This window comes from Strix aluco, chromosome 8 (genome assembly GCF_031877795.1).
Source record: "Strix aluco isolate bStrAlu1 chromosome 8, bStrAlu1.hap1, whole genome shotgun sequence".
Lineage (NCBI taxonomy): Eukaryota > Metazoa > Chordata > Aves > Strigiformes > Strigidae > Strix > Strix aluco.
The window spans coordinates 28654697-28668399 of NC_133938.1; the positions used below are offsets into that span (position 1 = coordinate 28654697).

At 39.7% G+C, this 13703-nt stretch overlaps 1 protein-coding gene across 6 annotated transcripts in view; it reads right to left on the bottom strand.

The window, feature by feature from the left end:
- The window catches only part of DNM3 (dynamin 3), a 187351-nt gene that overhangs the window by 46508 nt on the left and 127140 nt on the right, over positions 1–13703 (bottom strand). For all 6 annotated transcript variants that reach the window (XM_074832867.1, XM_074832868.1, XM_074832866.1 and 3 more), the window contains one exon: positions 10655–10766. In XM_074832867.1, the coding sequence (XP_074688968.1) occupies positions 10655–10766 (112 nt within the window). The remainder of the gene's footprint in view (positions 1–10654; positions 10767–13703) is intronic.

A 13703-nucleotide genomic window follows, 5' to 3' on the forward strand; every position in this document is an offset into this window, starting at 1 on the left:
CTTTAGTTGATTTCCCTAACTGCCCTTAGGTATGCTGACACCCAGGATAGAAACCCCAACTGTTGAATAGGTCAGGATAACACTGTGCAACAAATGTGACTGGAAAATTTAAATATCTGCTGATTTAAGGGGTCTGAAATGGGCTTCACACCATGTGTAACAGCTCATGGTAACTTTATCTACTCATCACAGAGCTTATACCTAACCAAATAATTTAACATACATTATTTGAACATAGCAGAACATTCTATGACATACAATTCTCTATTTGAATTACAAATAACTTGATTATAAAAGAGGAAAAGCAGAGGTTGAGTTTAAAAGAGAAAGAATGTGAAGGAAACACAGTAAGACCACTGGTTTCTCAACTGCAGGAACAGCAGTTTTAGAAACAAGGGTATGAAAATCACCAAAGAATTGCACTGACCAAACACTGCAAAACATCCATAGCCAGTTCTTCCTAGTGGGAAATCCCAATTCTCCAAAATTGGCACGCTCAATATATCAAGTATCATACAATACAACAAATAGTAGGACAAGGAAGACATCAGTCAATCAAAGGCCACACTGGACCTAGGAAACGGGTGGGACAGGAGCTGAGGAGTGACCACAGAGCAGGAACACATGATATCATGGAAGAGGAATTACATGAGTGGAGAACGCAGCTCCAGAATGGAGGATTTTACACACTTGAGTCTGTCTGGGCATGTGGGAAGTAATTACAAACCTATCTCCACAAAAAAAAGACAGGTGGGAAAGGTTAAGGAAATCCAGGATGAACTATGTATCAGACTAGACATTGCATAGCTTTGTTTTTGTCCAAAATGGAGTCAGGGGAAACAGCATTCAGTTTCTCCCGATCAGCTTGTTTTCCCTTGTAAATGAGAAAAAAAAAAAAAGTATCTGGCCATTCACCAGCTGCCCTCCACCCTCATGTCCAATGACTACATTTCCTGTTACACTGTAAATGCTATGGAAGGATGAGCCTGGTGACATTTTTGGCAGAAAAGAACTTTCAAATTTTTATTTACTCCCAATTACTACTTGGGAGTACGTTTTTGTGCAGTTACTCACTTGGAAGACAAGGAAGATATTTTAGGATTGTCCCAAAGCCTTGTGATACTTGTGAGTGTGTTTCCCCTTCTGTTCAGTGCCCCTCATGGGTGACCCCATACTGTTGCATGAAAGGGGCAATCAGACCTTCCTGACTGCAGCTATTGTGAGACCTGGAGACACAGGGACACCAGCTGCAGATGTCAGCCTGGATCCAAGGGACCTTTGTGGCAGAGGTGGGTGCAGCACAGCCCAGAAGTACCTTCCTCTCCACCAGACAACTCTCAGTGCTCATTGACCAGGGCTGGGAAAGCATCCTTAGAGGTTGGCCACCTTCACTGCCTTCCCCAGGGTAAATCTCACTATATGTCCAGAACAGTGCTGACACACTCCCCGACCTGAAACTTCACAACCAGAGAGTTTTCACCTTTCTGCAGAGCTTCAACGGAATCCTTCATCAGAGTGGAAGTGGTGCAAAAATTAGCTGCGCCATAAAGAATGAAGAATTTAAAAATATTTTCAATATGCGGATGCCTTGCCAAAAGCACCGTAAAGAGCCCACCATGAATACGTTACAGAAATAAAAAATATTTGCTCATTTCTAAATTTCCTGGAGTTTGCTTAATGTCAGCAGTCCCACTTAATAGCAGAAATGTAAAACCCTGTGACAGTTATTGAACCCCCGACCCCTGATAGGCAGTTACCAGCTTTGCCGGACTGGTTTTGAAATCATTCAGTCCGTTAGCCTGCATCTTGTTACAGTCAGTGCAACTGATGCAATAGTATGAATCTCTTTTTCCCCTGTACATTTTTAACTCTCTCGTGCCAGCGATTATTTTACTCTTACAAGAATATAAACCAGGGGTGCTCTGTTTCTTAGGGAACATTGGGGGAACAAGGTTGCAGCTAACTTTTGTTTGAACTAGTGAATATTTAGGAGAACAAGAAGATAGTTTTTATCTGAAACATGTTTTCACAGCACTGAAACAGTGAGGCAGCAAGAAAGGGACTGAAAAACAGCCTGCCATTTCGTTTCCTCCCTGTAATTTGGACTGCTTTTGACCCAGCATGTGTGCGCATGCACACTCGCTCGCTTGGTCTGCTCTTTTACACCGTGACTTCACTGTAAAATTCAATTCATCTGTTCAAAGCAATGACTGAAACACTGTCTATAAAATTATGGCATTTTTCCACTTAAAAAAAAATTTTTAACACTTCTTCATTTAAAAGTTATTTTTAAACTTAGTTGGTCCGAAGCCAATTTTAGTCATAACTAAAGTGGAACTTCAGAAACTTCTTTTCCTAGAATTCGATGCCTTCCTTTTCTAAAATACATTAGTTTGGAAAAAAAAGAAAACCAAAAAGAAGTAAAACCGGTAAATGCACAGTTTACACTTCTGTCTACACGGTTTTACCCTCTGACATATCAGCACAGTTTGCTTTTCAACTTACTACTGTGCAACAAACCCAAACGAGGCTTTACTTCTTCTAGTTTAGGAACTTAACTCGAACACTGACTTTAGAAATCCCAGAGCAGAACCACTTACTTTCAGTTTGAATCTGGCTGGGGCACTTGTAGAGCATCACCACAGCCAGTAACTGGCTGAGTCAAGAGTTTATGTCTGGGAGGTAATTGAAGACCCTTCAGAAACATGGCCGAATTTGAAAAAGAAAACATCGGAGCCTTATTACAATGCAAAGATACATGTGGCTTCTGGCACTAGATCCACATTTAAACATGTCAATAGCCAAGCATGAAATAGATGAACTGATGAACTGAGAGAGCTGTTGTCATATACGTAGGTAGAATGAGTATCCTGACTTCACTCAGTTTCCATTTTCCAGGATTGTCTCAGGAGAAAGTAGGACATCTGGTCTTCTTAATGAAGTAGCTGATCTGGAATCTGGGTTTAGTGAAACTACCCCCCAAAAGAAAGAAAAAAAGAAAGAAGGAGAAAGAAGGAGAAAGAAGGAGAAAGAAGGAGAAAGAAGGAGAAAGAAGGAGAAAGAAGGAGAAAGAAGGAGAAAGAAGGAGAAAGAAGGAGAAAGAAGGAGAAAGAAGGAGAAAGAAGGAGAAAGAAGGAGAAAGAAGGAGAAAGAAGGAGAAAGAAGGAGAAAGAAGGAGAAAGAAGGAGAAAGAAGGAGAAAGAAGGAGAAAGAAGGAGAAAGAAGGAGAAAGAAGGAGAAAGAAGGAGAAAGAAGGAGAAAGAAGGAGAAAGAAGGAGAAAGAAGGAGAAAGAAGGAGAAAGAAGGAGAAAGAAGGAGAAAGAAGGAGAAAGAAGGAGAAAGAAGGAGAAAGAAGGAGAAAGAAGGAGAAAGAAGGAGAAAGAAGGAGAAAGAAGGAGAAAGAAGGAGAAAAAAAAGGAAAATCCTTCAATCTAAGCAATTAATATGTCACCAAAAAGGATTTTAAGGAATAACATGCAAACTAACCTGGCAGGGAGAGTATTTTCCTTCTCCTTTCAAAGGGAATTCTGTTTTTCCCAAGAGAAAATTCAAACTAAATTACACTGACTTGATATTCAATGAATGTTCACATGCACAGTATTATCTGCACTGTGACAACTCCACTGAGATGCAAATATAGGATTCACATACTTCAGTTCTACATGTTTTGTGAATCAGCAAGCACAGTAATGCAAAATAATTAGAACAACTTTGTAGTCACTTTTAAAATCAGATTCTTATTTTCCAAGTTGAATTTTCTCAAGTCTGAGCTCAGCATTAAAGTGATTGTTTGATCCTTCAAATTAAGCAGAAATGATTGGCTAACTCGGGGCTTAAGGATGACAAAGGAAAGGTTAATTTTTTATGTTGAATTGTCACTTTGGGTTTTCCGGGAGTTTTTTATTGTTGTTTTACTGCTTGAGTGCCTAGAGCTTTTGAATCAAAATTTCTTAAGGACACAGCATCATCTAATCTTTTAACCTAACAACGTTAGAAGCATACTGAAGATGGACTTCAGGAGAATATTACAGGTTTTGCTGTTTTCAAACAGCAGGCACTGAAGGATTGTTTTGGGGGGATTTTTTTTGTTTTTTAGATGAGAGTGATGAAGACACACAGGGGAGGAAGCAAATTCACAATGGTGGGTTAAGACACTCAGAAGCATTCAGCTCCACTGTCTTCAGTACCTGGACTGAAGCTACAATGCTCTGCGCAACTCTGCACAATGCTCCCCTCTTCCTCTGCGCACGGCTGTGGAGCGGAGTTCAGTTTTAATATTAGTACGATGGGGCTTGCCAACATGTGCTTGCTGAATGAGGTAGGTCTCCATTACCTCATTCTACACGACCCTTTTACATATTTTATCCAACAAAGCTTTTGAAGATATATTTATCTTTAACCATGTGAGAAATCTCACTTACGTTAATGATTGTGCAATAAAAAGTAAAAATAAAAATGATTAGTAGTCCGCTGATGAATATAAACCCTCTTCCCTTCCCCCCCATTTTTCTTAGGAACTCATTACTCCAATGTTTATTTTTACTTTTGTAAATCTAAGAGTGCAAAGCAGGAGGCAGAGGTATAAAAGCAGCCACAATCTGAATGGGTGGGTACAGGATCTTTACATATGCACATATGACACGATCCACAGTATGAATGCCATGCTGGGCAGCACTAGCAGGAGGGTTACAGCTCTGCTAGCTACCCAGTAAATCTGTACCAGGAGAGTCAGGAAGCATTATGCAGCTTTGCAGCATAAAGCTGTGTAAGAAGCTTTGAGAAACCATCATCATTCTCAACCTGCTGTTTGTCTCTTCCCCCGACCCCTTCTCAAAAACTCTCGTCACCTCTCAGGTTTACCCATTACATTTTCCATGCCACTAGGTGCAGAAATCTCAAGATGTTTGTGGGGTTTGAGCCCCTGCAGGCAGCTGCAGGTTAATTCTACCTGTCTCATTGGGATAGTGTAACCTCCAGAATCCGGCACGAATGACCTGTGTGAAAGAGAAGGGGGGTACACAGATGAGGATACAAGAATCCTTGTAAGGAACTGGGTCCAAGAGAAAGATCAGGATGATTTTCTAGAGATTTCTCTTGGAGTTACCTCCTGGCTGACAGCCCAGGCCAGAGGGAGAACGTTTCTGAACCTACAACAAGAATTCCCTCTGCTCAGAGTGAAAGGAGAGCTAACAGCTCCACCAATCCTCACATCTCATGGGTTTCTCCTACACTTGCTTATGGGTATCCTGCCTTATGCTAGCAATTGACTGTGTCAGATGCTACTGGTCCTGACCTCCTGGGGATGTCCCATAGCTCAGGTCTCTGAAGAACAGAGCTGGTCCATGCAACTCCTGACCTCCAGACTCTGTTTCTGCCAGCCCCAAGAGCTCTTTGGTGCCCCATCTATCTCCATTTCTCTTGACAGAGCATCTGCAGTCTAACCTCTCTCTGGAGATCAGATCAGCATCCACTGCAGCAGCAAAGCCTTAAGTCAGCATATCATGACGAAACATTATAAACATTACCTTGACATTTTAGTGTACACAGTTAACATTTACATTTCACACCACCTTCTATGTAAAGTCCCCCTCTCCATGCCATCAGTACACCACTTCTCTTAACTCCTCCCCACCCAACACTAAGAGCCCCTTATCTCAGGCAGGCCAACAGCAGATTTTCGTGCTTCTGAGCTCAGCTACTGTGAAGACAGAAGTGGTCAAAAACTGGTTAAAAAATACAAAAATTAAAAGCAGACAAAATTCCCTAACATGCAGAACATTTAAAATCCACCTGGGTCTTTCCCAAATACCCCAGAAATGCTTCAAGGTCACGATGAGATGCTACAGGCAATATTTCAGGAGCTACTTTCAACATTTGCTATGAAGCATCTTTTGATGCTCCAAATACAGCTTCCGAAGGGTTAATATACCAAAACAGGAAGGGGGGGAAAAAAAAAAAAAAGGCACAAAAGTGGTATGACTTCTTTCCGTGGTATGACAAACTCTCTCTGCATCATATTCCAAAGTGTGAGATGTGCAATTTCCATTCTTAAGCTCAGTAAAAACAGCATTAAAAAGCACTAACCCTGGGAACTGCTTGATTATTAGTTTATCAGATCAACATCAGCAAAACTGTCTTTTTATGTGCTGCTTACTTTCAAAAAAAACCCTACCACGCATATTTCAGTTTTCCCTCTCCACACCCCACACCCTTCTGCTGCTGTCCAGCTGGAACACATCAAGGGTCTAGAAGCCAAGTCAAATGTTGACCCCACCCTCCTCCATCCATTTTAAGGCACCTTCAAAGCCAGTACACTGATCTAGTTCAGCTTAGCCAACAACGCCAGCAAATCTGTTATTTAAGACTTTAGTGCTGGGTTTTTATAACTGCCCATTAATACAAGCTTTGATGTATGGTCAAAAAATCCAGCTGTAATGAGTTTCATCAGAATGTAGTAACCTTTCCTCAGAAGGTCTTTATTACTATACCTTCATAATCTTTGGTCCCAATACTGTTTTATAGTATCATTCTTACTGAACCACCTTAAAAAAAAACAACACTCAGCAACACTTAACACATCTCCTTCCCCCAAATTAAAACAAAGAGCCATTAATAGTATTCTAGAAGACACTTTTGCACCCACATTTTTAATCGGAGTTTGCTGTTAAGAGTATGCAGGCAATAGTTGTGTAAACCAAAAGAGAAACCAATTTTCCTGACAAAACCCTTGAGACAAGATATGAAAGGATTTTGTAAAAGGACAAACAACTTACTCTGTTGTTCCCCTTTGCAGGATGCAGCAAGGAGTAAAGAGGGAAAAAAAAAGAAATATTAGATACATTTATTTTACATGCATCCAGTCTAACTCGTACAGTTCTGGAAAGAGCTCAAACCAAATGAGGAACTGACTCAAAGAACATTCACTGAATCCTTTAACTAGACAGCTTCCAGGGGAGCATAGGACGTTTGCAAAGGATATAAAATGTTCGGTGAAGTTGTAAATTCACACTGTTTCAAGATTTCCTCTCTACACAAACATTCTGATTCCACTTTTGCTTCCTTCAGTGTAAATCAGGAGCAGCTCCTGGGAAGTTGGTGGACACTAACACAAGGGAGAAGAAAATGAGGCCTGAAATGATCTAGGGATGGGAGGGAAGCCAGAGGGATTTTCGTGCATTGGTAATACTGAACTTCCAGTATGCGAAGCAACCCACTAAACATGTCTGCTTACCCTTGCATGACAGCCACTCCCTACAACATGCTAATGAATGGAAAGTTTCACGATCCAATGATTTTTAAAAAGCAAATATTGAACTTTTAGATTAGTAATAAAAATAAGGAGGAGATGGCATTAGGGGAAAGGGGAAAAGGAATGGATGGTGCTAGCAAGGTAAAGCGTGCAGAGCAAGTTACGACAAACATCTGTGCTATTATTTTTTTTTTAATTGTGAGTTTTGCCATGAGCTGGCATGAACAGTGTATATTATACAGTGGGAAGTCAGCCAAAATAAACACCAGCCTACAGTTGAGAAATACAGTCTGGAAAGGTTAGTCACAAAGTTGTAGTCATTTTTTAAAAAAGGAGGTTTTTGGATGCATCAGTCCAAAAACCCAGCAGTAAAGTCAGCTGGTAAATGGATATCCCGTTTCAAAGTGAATTGGCCACAGTGTGATTTATATCAAGCAAGCTGAGTTGCATATGGGTTGGAAAAATACAAACACTGATTCACTGCTATCCGGGTGGCTGTCAAAGCCCACGTCCTGACAAAAGCAAATCTCTTGGGAGAAGGAGGTGACTTGGCAAACTGCAAAAGAATTTGGGGGCTTATAGAGCAAACTGAGGGCTGATTAAAGATATTTAACAAGAGAGTGAATATATGAACGTGATTGTGCATCCCCATGTGCAGAGGGCCAGGAAAGGCAGGCAAAATGAAGCAAGGAAATGGAGGAATGGGGTGATATCTGGCCTTTAATTTTTAATATATTAATGAGATTTGCTCAGGCAAAAAGGAAAATTAAAAATCAACCTTGGACTTGTTTACAGGACTAAATTAGTAATAGAGACTTTGTATTAGTGGCAGTGAGTACTGAGCTGCGTTACCACTATAATCACACAATTTTAAGCAGCACTACTAAAAAAACAACCAAAAAATTAATATTCCTAGTTAAGAGATTTGCCCCTGGTGAGAATTCAGAAAAAATCTCTTTAATTCAGTGACAAATTCCTACTTTTCCTGCCACTGCAGAAGGAACCCTGCTAGGGGCAACTGCGTTGGGTTTTACATCAGCGTCCTTGTACGCAAGCAGCAGAACTGTTAATGAAAGCACACAGCTTAGCTTTCAAATTCCAGGCTGCACACACTGCTCTGGCAGTTACAGAAAGCAGGCCAGCTTCACCACTGCAATACTCCAGGTTTACAGCACTATTAATCTATTTTTCATTTCTAAGCAGCAATTTTTTCTACTTCTGGTGCCAAAGCCTTGGATGCTCAAAGTTACCAGCTGTGACTCGCACATGAAAAAGAGCGAGAAGGTCAGTCTGGGAAGGGGCTAGGGTACCTCTCTGCCTTTTTAACTCTGGAATTGCAAAGCTGTGGGGAAGCTCTGAAGTGAACGCAAGTTGCTGCCATTTCCTGGCAGTCTCTCTTACATAAAAACATGGTGTCTAAACCTTCGAAGGAGAATAAAAGACTGGGGGGGTATCTCTAAAGCTATTTTATATTGTCAGAGGAATGCGTGAAACTGAGGAGTATGCACAGGATTTTAATGAAATGCTGATGATTTTTATTTAGGTTCCACTGGAGCTTCTAAGGTACCCTGGGCTTCAGAGCTTTTGCTTTACAAAATTCAAAACTTTAACAGCAGACTTGCAATCCACATTTGGACCTCTAGTCCTGTAGGAACAAAGTGCTTTGCAAGACTAGAGTAGCATCAAGCATCTTTCCTGAACAGCTTGATAGACTAGTGGGTGAATTTCAAACTACAGGTGTTTGGAACAACAATATTCACTCTTCTTGTAATGTAAAGATAATTCCAGCTCAAAGGAGAACTGAATTTTAACTCCCTTCTGTCTTTCAAGGAAGTCTCTCATCTTGTATCTAAGACCCCTTTGACAGACCAACTTTAAGCAAAACCAATAAATTTTTATAAACATATTTTAAATACAAAACATTTTTAGGGGGGAGAGACAGGAAGACAGAAGAGAAGTTTAGAAATCCAACTAGTCTATCTTGTTTAAAGACAAAGTAACAGAGATATGAATATGATAAACATGTCACAGAATACAACATTAAACCAGAAGCAGCAACAGGCTTTTTTGACATCATTATTAAAACCTGAGTAAGAAAAAAAATAAAACCAACACAGTACTTTGTTCTTAGTAATTAATTAGGTAACCTCTTGTAACTGATCCTTGTAATATGACTTCTGATAGTCTTAGGTAGGAACTGATCTACTGGGACAGGCAACCTACTGAAGAGTCACCAAAAAAAAGGTTTTTTTTAAAAAAGGTAAAGTCTCAGATACCTGGTAGGTCTCCTGATAAATTTGTTTTTGAACTATTCTTTCAAAAGTCATTATCATCATCACTGTTTATTTCTATAATAATTGGAGAATACAGCAGTTCAAGGATTCTCTGATTTGTCTTTTGATGATAGCCTTGAAACTTGGTATGAAGAGTGGAAGCTGAGGGTTGTTTGCATAAATAGCAGCTGGAGGAAATGCAGACAAAATTATACTGGAAGCTGTGGAGGTATCACAAGTATAGGGGAAATATGAGGAAGAGAAAGATGAAGAGATAGAAGACAGCACAAGACCCTGGACTCAATGGACCTGGCCTTCCCGTGGAAAACAAGCAGGAAGAAGAACAAATTCCATCAAAATCAAAGCATCATTTCTCAGAACAGATCTTCCGCTGAAGGAATCTAGCAGACTTACTGATGAAAGGTGAACCATGCATTAGAGAAACTTTCAAAAACTGAAATGACAGGTATTTTTGCTAGTCAGCCTTCTCACTGGACACATCTCAAACCTTCATTTGATACATTAAATATCAAAATAGCCAAGTACAAAAAATATGAAATGGTAGTTGGGCATATCCCATTTCCCAACTTTGTCTTTTCTGTTAAATTAATAGAGGCTTTTTTACTATATCATGTTCAATTTGCTCCACATGACGATTAGCTGAGTAAAACTGCCTTTGGAAAGGTTTAGCATGTGTTTCATACACAAAAAACATGCAGTGAATCAGTAAAATAAATATACATGATTGCCTGGAATGCTTCTGTCAGTTCTGTAACACAGAGCTTGAGGGAATTAACTCTTCAAAGCACATCTTTACCTTAGAAGACATTAATAGAAACAACGAAGCTCAGGAAACCCCAAATTGCTCAACGCTTTTAACTACACAGATCCAATGAAAAACATTTTGGAAGGATTGGTTTGTGGTTTTCTTTTTTTTTTAATATGGAGGTTTGACGCACAAATTGATCTTAAAATATTTCATTATGAATATTTCAAAATTACCACAGAAGAGTGCAACGAAAAGGCCACCATTTCTTGCGTTATCTGCAAACATTGTGCTTTCCCAGATAAGATTGTTTTTTCTGACTCAAACAGAGCAGCTACTGGAAAACTAGTGAGCTGTTTAACTTACTGAGGATTTATCAGGGTAGACACCGGCTCGTAGCAGAGATGCCTTCCAGCTATCCACCTCCTCTTGGGAGTCACAGGCTAGCTCAAGGAAACGGTAATCCTTGTAAACATTCCTAGAAGAAAGAGCACCACATTGTAAAACTAGCATTTTACTACTCTGTGTCATGCACCCAGCATTTTAAATTAAAAATCCTTTTGGATCAGAAATTACTTGGTAATTGTTTTGGACAACAGAGTTTATGGGACAGGTGCTTGTTTAGTAATTACATGGAGTACTTAAAATATCTTAGAATGCTACAGCACAGCTCTGGAAATAATAATCATCTGAAAGTACCGTGAAACTACTTAAAATCCATTTTCCAGCTTTTGCCAAAATGGAACACTTCTAGGAAAAAAAGTCTGTTGTGATGCAGAGGACAAACACATACAACACACCAGCAAAACTGCATGTCCTGTGACTGATTGCTGCTGTAACCAATAAATATCTAAGTAATTAACAATACAACTTTTTCCCATCTTAAGTCCTTTCAGTGCATTTTATACCCTTTTTAGCTTTTAGACATCATCAATAAAAGGGGAAAGAAAACAATGATAATCAGATATTTAAACAAACAAAACAAACCTCTGATGTCTGTCATGATAGTAAGAAAATCGAGGCACGTTTAAATAACACTTCTTGCAGGTAATTTACATAAATAGATAAATATAGGGAATCACTTAATGGAAGACAAGAGAAAGAAGGAAAAATACGTATGTAGGATGGTGGTACTTGTAAATTCTCCAATAAACAGAACAGATTTTCCCCTTATGGTTTAGCCATTAGTTTCCGAATTCAAATTCTATATACAGACCAGATTGCTGTAAATTTGTCAGCCAACAGTCTTTTTAGGAAAGGCCACAAGCTTAGCTAACAAAGGTTAGGAAACCACATTTTGCTAGATATTAAGAGTTGCACAAGAATCAATCTTCCATCGCAACCAGACTGTTTTCTTTCCTTAGCGAGCTATGGAGAAGGGGGAGTGGGGAGGGAGGTTGAAGGAGATTACTTCACTTTCAAAGACAGCAAATGATAAGGGGCCTTTTAGTTTCATTATGCAACTATAGAGGTCATTCCTGCCACATATTTTGAGGGGAAAAAATTGAATACACTATAGAACCAGGAAATAAAGCTATTATTATCACTGCCTAGACAAATTTCTTTAGCATTCAGGGACTGGTGGGATTTTAGCGTCACACTGCTGGAATACAAGCAACTTGATTTAATTCCCACTCACAGAAGGGCTTCTCCCTTATGAACAATGTCACCAGACAGCTCCTAGCCTTGCTTTTTAGGTGTAGTCTTAGGAAACAGATAGAAAACAGGTAGAAAAATTGTAATTGAACAGTAAGTATTAATGCCTGAGTGTGAAGCAACCATGACACCTAATCATTAAATTATCAGCCATGAAACCAGAGCGTACCCACCTCCGAATAGAGGGAAATCAGGTATCTTTAGCAGGCTTACAGATTGCATTCAAAACTGCAAAGAATAAAGGACATACTCAGATTTCCTTATGTGGGTGACATAATTCTCACCAATTTCAATGGTTTCATCTGAGCAGCCAGGCAGGCGTGCTCAGCACTGGGCTTGCACCACTCCTTGAAAGCATCTGGACTGGAGATGCCACTGGTGTGTGCTTCAGTGCCCCTCGGGGCAGCACACTTGCGCTTCCTTCCCAGAGAATTTGGCCCACAAAGGGACAGAGAGACACTAAAGGGTCAGGTCCCACAGTTTAGGCAAAGCCACTGACAGTATGAACGATTGAAAGCTCCATGGATTTTTTTACTGATTAGAAATTCAAAATTAAACCTTTTTCTTCCCTGACTCCAAAGGTGCTCATCCTGCCTTAAGGCAAATGATAGCCTGGATGACCTCCTCAGATGCCGTTATCTTGAACTGATGACAAAACACTTGAATTTTATTCAATTTGCAATATTGTGGAACTCTGAGTCAACATTTACTAAACCAAACAAAGAACTCAAAATAAGAAGAGAAGCAAAATGAAATCACCAGAGAAAAAATGCTTTAATTTATTGTTAGGAGAAACTTTTACTGAGATAAGTTTTTTGGCTAAGTTAACTAAGCAGCTATAACTTAGAAGAAATAGGAAGCTGAAATGGTAAAAAGGTTCTCTCAGAAAAGATGACTAAAAATAACAATAGAGCAAATAAAGGCTGTAAAGCATAGCGATAGGGAAGTTCCAAAAATACTTTTATCTACAAGAGCAAAACAACATGACACCAGCTTGTGAAAACATTTTTTCAGGACTGTCGTGTTATATATTAAACTTTTCGGCATTTTGTGACTTGCTACATCAAACATAGCTGTAGAAGAAGGGATTTTCGCCAACTGCTTTGAACACATGGGAGATGGCAATCCTGCATTCCTGTCTCCATGTCAAGACTTTTCATAGGTCTAGGGACACCTTATGGGCAAGCAGCTGATGTCTCCAGCTACTCTTACCCACCACCACAGACACAAGTCTCAGCCTAAGTGAGGAACTGAAGGACATACACACAGAGCCAGAACTCATAGGAAGCTTACAGTAACGTAGGTAAATGGATGCTTGCCTCCCAAATCAGCTTCCTTGCTACTAGACTTCCTTTGCCTTTCTTTCTTCCAGAAAGGCTGACAGGCACAGGAACTTCTCAAAGGCAACAAAGCCAAAATAACTTCTGCAGAGTGTGTCCTTTTTCTGTTACTAGTGGAATCTTACAAAAACACATTAACATGTTTTACTCATTAGGAATCCACTGGCGTCTCATGGAAAGCTGTAAAAACGTTCTTGAATACAATTCAGATTTTCTGTTTTGTTCTCTCTTTCACTTTTTAAAATTGCTAAAGATATCAGCACAGAAACAGTTACTACTCAATCCTCACCTGCTTACTCCATATAGAATACAGTGAGGTCACGTTCTCATTGTCATCTCTATAGCAGCTAAATGGGACATTACACATCAAAAAGAATGATATGATACAGGATACCAAGAAGCAAAAACTCTCAACAGTA